The sequence below is a fragment of the Mus caroli genome, chromosome 4 (genome assembly GCF_900094665.2).
Source record: "Mus caroli chromosome 4, CAROLI_EIJ_v1.1, whole genome shotgun sequence".
Taxonomy (NCBI): Eukaryota; Metazoa; Chordata; class Mammalia; order Rodentia; family Muridae; genus Mus; species Mus caroli.
Window position 1 is genome coordinate 106,948,858 of NC_034573.1, and position 6,217 is coordinate 106,955,074.

At 42.3% G+C, this 6,217-nt stretch overlaps 1 protein-coding gene across 2 annotated transcripts in view; it reads left to right on the plus strand.

Moving 5' to 3' along the window:
• Window positions 1–444: 444 nt before the first annotated feature.
• Ipp (intracisternal A particle-promoted polypeptide) overlaps window positions 445–6,217 on the plus strand; it is a 32,542-nt gene continuing 26,769 nt past the window's right edge. The window contains exons 1-2 of one of the 2 annotated variants that reach the window (XM_021160062.2): window positions 445–546; window positions 3,261–3,602. In XM_021160062.2, the coding sequence (XP_021015721.1) occupies window positions 3,311–3,602 (292 nt within the window). In that variant the 5' untranslated portion in view covers window positions 445–546; window positions 3,261–3,310. The other variant, XM_029476809.1, reaches the window with a different exon arrangement.

Here is a 6,217-nt window from a genome sequence, read left to right on the forward strand (position 1 = left end):
TGGGGGTGGAGGTGGGGTGCGGGGAGAGTAAAAAAAAAAAAAAAGTTCGGAAGTTGCTAATGCACCAGGACACATTATGATGCTCTACACTGAAAAAGAAGTGGGCATTTTGATTCTTGACTTCAAAGTAGGCAGGAGTGTATCAAAATTGAGGTTCAGGAAATGATCTAAGGAGAGTGGTAGAGAAGCACGGTGCACGTGATTTTCCTCGACGCTGAGATCAGTACCTGGCCTGGGACACCTGAAGAATTGAAGATGTGCATGGAGCGAAATAGGGAAGTCCACTAGCCCAAGGCAGGGGAGAGGTTTTTAAGAACCTGCCTCCGGGTCCAGCAAGCGGCTACCCACGTTTACCCAGCGGCGCCGGTGGCTGTGAGGAGGCGGGGCCAGAAGCGGAGCACGCGCAGTAGAAGGTTCCCGCATCAGCGCCGAAGCTGCGCTTTCAGCACTCGCAGTCACCTGTCACCAAAGGCTGTCCCCGCCCCCTCCGCTGCCTGCCTGCGCGCGCAGAGCACCGGAGGGCGCCGGCGGGAAGGGACGCGGCGGGTAAGCGAGGCCTGCGTACGGTCTGTGTTTCTCACAGGGTTGGGAACTTCCTCCTGTCCAGCTCTCCGGACCGGGAAGAGCGAGTGATTGGAGCTTTGGAACGCACTGTACCTCCGCTTTCGTCCTGTCGCCTCCGGAGGCGCTCTGACGGTCTGTGTGTTTTTAGCGTCCCGGAGCCTCCTCCAGTCTCACGGCGCCTTGGCCTCTGCTCTCCCAGCACCCACTGGGGAAACCGAAGGCCGGATCCTGTCCCTGACTTCTGCCGGTTCCAGTCTGAAATTCCTTACCCGCTCGCGCTGTCAGTAGCAGAGTTGGTTTTCTTCCTCTAGTGTCGACCAGTTTAAGGCAGAATTCTAGTTACAGCCTCCAACTCAAGCACAAAGAGTCTCAGTTGTTTTGATGCTCAGCTGGAGCTCTGGCCCTCTAACTGAATTAACTTTCAGATGCTCTTCAGAGGGAAATCCAGGCCATCAAAGCATAGGTCCTCTTTAGTCCCTCCGATTATCTCCATCGTTAGCCAGTAAACTGTATGGAAGCATAGTTCTAGATCCCTATGCACCAATCCCAGGTCTTCACTTTTCATGTTTGTACGAACAATCATTTCCCAAGCCACAGTTTAGGATGAGGTGCCCCGCTGGCAGTGGAATGCCATCAACATTTACTGAGAAGGATGACAACAAACATTCTGGCTCTCTACTGTCAAAGTGAATATTAAGTGAATTGTTTCTTGTAACAGGAGGCATTTGACTTGGTGGCTGTGCTTTAATACCTAGAGTAAGAGACAAATGGAGGTAGCCTAGAATCACATCACGAGGGTTCAGAGTCTGCTGCCAGGGAGAATACAGAGCAGCAACAAGACTGACAGCCATGCCATGTTTAATAACATCTATAGGTCGAATTTCCACATAGAGGGAAATAGATTGTATTTATGTGCCACTTGTTTGTAAGATGCATCGTGTGCATGCTGAAGTAAATTTTAGTGGCTTCCTTTAACACTCCCAAAATTGGTTTCTAGATAGTCATGATTATCAGATTATTATTATGACAAGGTCTTACTATGCAGTCTTGGCTGGCTTAGAGCTAAGAGATCTGCCTGCCTCTGCACCACCACACCCAGCTCCAGACCATTTTGACTGAATGCTATATACTGAATTTTTTTAAATATCAGCTTACAACAGTTCTGACATTTTGATTACTGGTTTTCTTTGGTGCCTAAAATTCTAAACCTTAATCATCTTACATTTCCTCTGCTTCATCTGTCGATCTTATATTGCAAGGACTTGTGGTTTCTTCAGTAACTTGAATTTATCCCTTTGATTCTCATAGCAAGTTGTCATGTTTCTTAGCTTCAACTTTTTTTTTTTGGAAAATAAATAATGAAAGTGTTGGATTTTTGTTATCTTCTATTTCATGCCTACTTGAAGAACCCAAGCGTTCTGAAATGACTGTTGACATGTTTGTTTTTGTTAAACCTGTAAAGACTCAGATCCCAGTTTCTGTAGCTGGGTTCCATTCTCTACAACCTAGTCTGATAACTTCTATGGAATAGAATATGGCAGGAGCAACCCCAGGCATAGACAAAATAAACCCAAGACTGGTGGTATACTAATGCTGGGGAAACTTTAGTAGTTTCCTTCTCTGTGGCTTTAGAAATTATATTTTCTTTTCATAAAAATTACAATTGAGAGTGAGGCCTGGCTGTTTAATCTCAACACTCAGAAGGCAGAGGCAAATAGATCTTCTTGAATTTGAGGGCAGCTTGGTCTACATGGTGAATTCCAGTCTGGCCAAGGCTGTATAGTGGTACCATGTCTTAACAAAAAACAAAAGCAAACAAACAAGCCAAAAACTACCATTGGCATACATTTGTGAAGAAGCTAGCAATTGAGGCAGATAATGGTGGCACACGCCTGCAATCCCAGCAGTGATGGAAGGCAGAAGGAGCATTACAAGTTTGAGACCATTATCTCAAAACAGAACCCCAAGCCTTTGATTATTTATTTCACAAACATTCAAAGTGCTGATTTATGTTAGAGACTGATGCTGTAGCAGTAGGCACTAGTTCCTTCCATAAAGGAACGATTTTTCAGTAACTGTGTGTGTGTGTGCATGAGCCTGGATAGATGTGGTTGAATGTGATATAGACTATACCATAGGTAAGGTTAGAGTGGCCAACAAGTCTAGAGGAGAAACAAGAAAAGGTGTGGAACAGAGTCTAGGGTTAAAACAAAGATCCACAAAGGCTCTCTATGTTATCCACCTGCCTCTACCTCCCAAGTGCTGGGATTAAAGGTGTGCGCCACCATGCCCGGCAGATGGAAAGATTTTAACCAGACATTTGGGCTGGTCACAGTTGATTTTTAGAAGTTCATCCTGCCTAAGATGTCTCCTTCCTAACTGTAGTGATAAATCTTCTTTCTGCCTTTACACCTTATTTTCTTTATCTAAGGAGGGTTTTCTGGCCGTTCTTCATACCTTCCTGTGTTTATCTTTTAGTGCTCATTTCTTCTGTGGAGCTTCCTTCGGCTTATTATTGTCTACTTATTCCACTATCCAAAAGCATGTTAGAAGTCCTACCATGTAGTGTGGCCCTTATTTGTTTGGTGTGTGTTCTATGATCCTAGATAAATTATAGAGAACGTTTCGTCTGTGTGTGAAGAGAAACTGTATTAATAAAGAGAGACGTTGTGTGCTCTTTGTGCTTTGTTTCTCAGGATAGAGGCAGATAATGGGCAACAGTGTCTTTCATTAATCTGTGATCACCATGTCTAAGGAGGAGTGTCCCAAGGCTGCTGACAGTTCATTCTCCTCTGATAAACATGCCCAGCTCATCTTGGCCCAGATGAACAAAATGAGAAGTGGACAGCATTTCTGTGATGTGCAGCTGCAGGTGGGGAAGGAAACCTTTCAAGTCCATCGGCTGGTCCTGGCCGCCAGCAGTCCGTACTTTGCAGCTTTGTTCACTGGAGGAATGAAAGAGTCTTCAAAAGATGTTGTACAGATTCTAGGAGTTGAAGCTGGAATCTTTCAGTTACTTCTAGATTTCATTTATACAGGTATATCCATGTGTTGGTTTTCTGTTGCTGTGATAAAATATCATGACCAAAATAACTTATATAATCTTACTTATTTTTAAAGTTGTACTTATTTTTTTATGTGAATGGGGTTTTTTTAAAGGACTTATTTATTTTATGTATGTAAGTACACTGTAGCTGTACAGATGAGCCTTCATGTAGTTGTTGGGAATTGAATTTTAGGACCTCTGCTTGTTCCGGTCGGCTCCACTTGCTCACTCTGGTCAACCCGCTTGCTCCGGCCCAAAGATTTATTTATTTATTTATTTATTTATTTATTTATTTTTTATAAGTTTTTTTTTAAAAGATTTATTTATTTACTATATGTAAGTACACTGTAGCTGTCTTCAGACACACCAGAAGAGGGCGTCAGATCTCATTTCGGGTGGTTGTGAGCCACCTAGTAGTTGCTAGGATTTGAACTCAGGACCTTCGAAAGAAAGAGCAGTCAGTGCTCTTAGCGCTGAGCCATCTCGCCAGCCCGTGAACGAGTGTTTTGTTGGCGTATACTCATACTTGCATGTAGTACTTATGGAGATAAGAGGGCATTGGATCCCTAGAACCAGAGTTACAGATGCTTATGAGCCACTGTGTTTGTGGAAACTGAAGACATGCCCTCAGGAAATGCAGCAGCAAGTGCTTTTAACTTTGGAGCTAGCTCTCCAGCCCTTAATTACTCTTATAGTTGGGGGGGGGGATGAAACAAATACTTTATTTGGTCTAGGTTTGAGAATATATTATGTTCTCCTTAAGAAATTGTATAAAGGAGTCTGGTGAGATGACTCAATGGGTAAAGGTGATTACTACCAAGCCTCAGGACATGAGTTCAATCTTTTTTTTTTTTAAAGATTTATTTATTTATTATATGTAAGTACACTGTAGCTGTCCTCAGATAGTCCAGAATAGGGCATCAGATTTCGTTACGGATGGTTGTGAGCCACCATGTGGTTGCTGGGATTTGAACTCGGGACCTTTGGAAAAGCAGTCGGCACTCTTAACCACTGAGCCATCTCGCCAGCCCAAGTTCAATCTCTTAAACCCCCAGGATGGAAGAAAAGATCTGACTCCAGGAAGCTGTTCTCTGACTTCCATGCATGACATGGACACACATGGATAATGAAAAAATAATTTAAAAAGAAACTACTTGGGGGAAATTATTACGAGACTCAGTAAAGTGTTTTAGTTTTTTAATGTGTGGTATTAGAGGCTGGAAAAATGGCTCTGTGGTTAAGAGTATTTACTGTTCTTTCAGAAGATCCAGGCTTGGTTCCCAGCACCTGCTTGAAAACCAACTCTAGTACTAGTTCCAGGGGATCCAGTGACCTCTTCTGACCTCCACCTGTCATATATCTCCTTGCTGGATCATATGATCCTAAACTTTTAAAACTCAATTTGTTTGTTTGTTTTAATTTATTTATTTTTATTTTATATGCATTGGTGTTTGGCCTGCATGTATGTCTGTGTGAGGGTATCCAATCCTGGAGTTACAGATAGGAGCTGTCATGTAGGTTCTGGGAGTAGAATCTGGGTCTTCTGGAAGAGCATTCAGTGCTTCAGCTGTTGAGACATCTCTCCAGCCCCTTAAAGCTCAATTTGTATTCCATATTCTTCCTATTTCTTTAATCCCTTTGACCATTCGCTCATAAATAATTTTTTGAACATCCATTTGGACTAGATCACTGGGAGTAGAGAAGACAAATCATGTATACACAAACTTTAATATACATACATATATGTGTGCATGTGTATGTATACACACATATATAGTTTTTTCTAAACAGAGTCTCACTGTGTAGCTTTGGTTATCCTGGAACTCACTTTATGGTCCAGGCTGGCCTTGAATTCACAAAGATCTGCCTGTCTCTGCCTTCCAAGCACTGGGTCAAAAGCCATCTTAAACTTTATAAATAGAACCAGAAAATAAATTAGGGACAAATAGCTTAGTACAATGATAGTTATATAAGGGGTAAGGTGGCTGGGCGTGGTGGCGCACGCCTTTCTTTAATCCCAGCACTCGGGAGGCAGAGGCAGGCGGATTTCTGAGTTCGAGGCCAGCCTGATCTACAAAGTGAGTTCCAGGACAGCTAGGACTACACAGAGAAACCCTGTCTCGAAAAACCAAAACAAACAAAAAAAACCCAAAAAAAACAAAAACAAAAAAAAACCTTAAAGGCTAAGTGTATAGCTCAGTGGTAATTATCTATTATGTTCAAGGCTCTAGGTTATCCCTAGACCCTTAAAAGGGATAAAAGTATAAGACTGAATGAAAAGTTTGTTAGGTAAGAGACTTATAGTGCTTCTGCTACCTCAAATAGAATTAGCTATTTCATATCCTCCAAAAGTTATTACTTAAACTATGAAAGTGAAGCCAAGCATGGTGGCACATAATTATAATCCCATCAGTTGGGAGGTAGAGGCAGAAAAGTCAGGAATTCAAGGTCCGCCTCAGCACAGAGACCCTGTCTTAGGAAAAAAATAAAATGAAAATGGAGTCTTTGAGGGAAGAAATTCGAGTATTTAGTTCAAATATTTAGTAGTTCCTCCTATGCTATAGATTCTTTTTTATGCCTCATAGTAAAAAACAAAAAAAAAAAAAA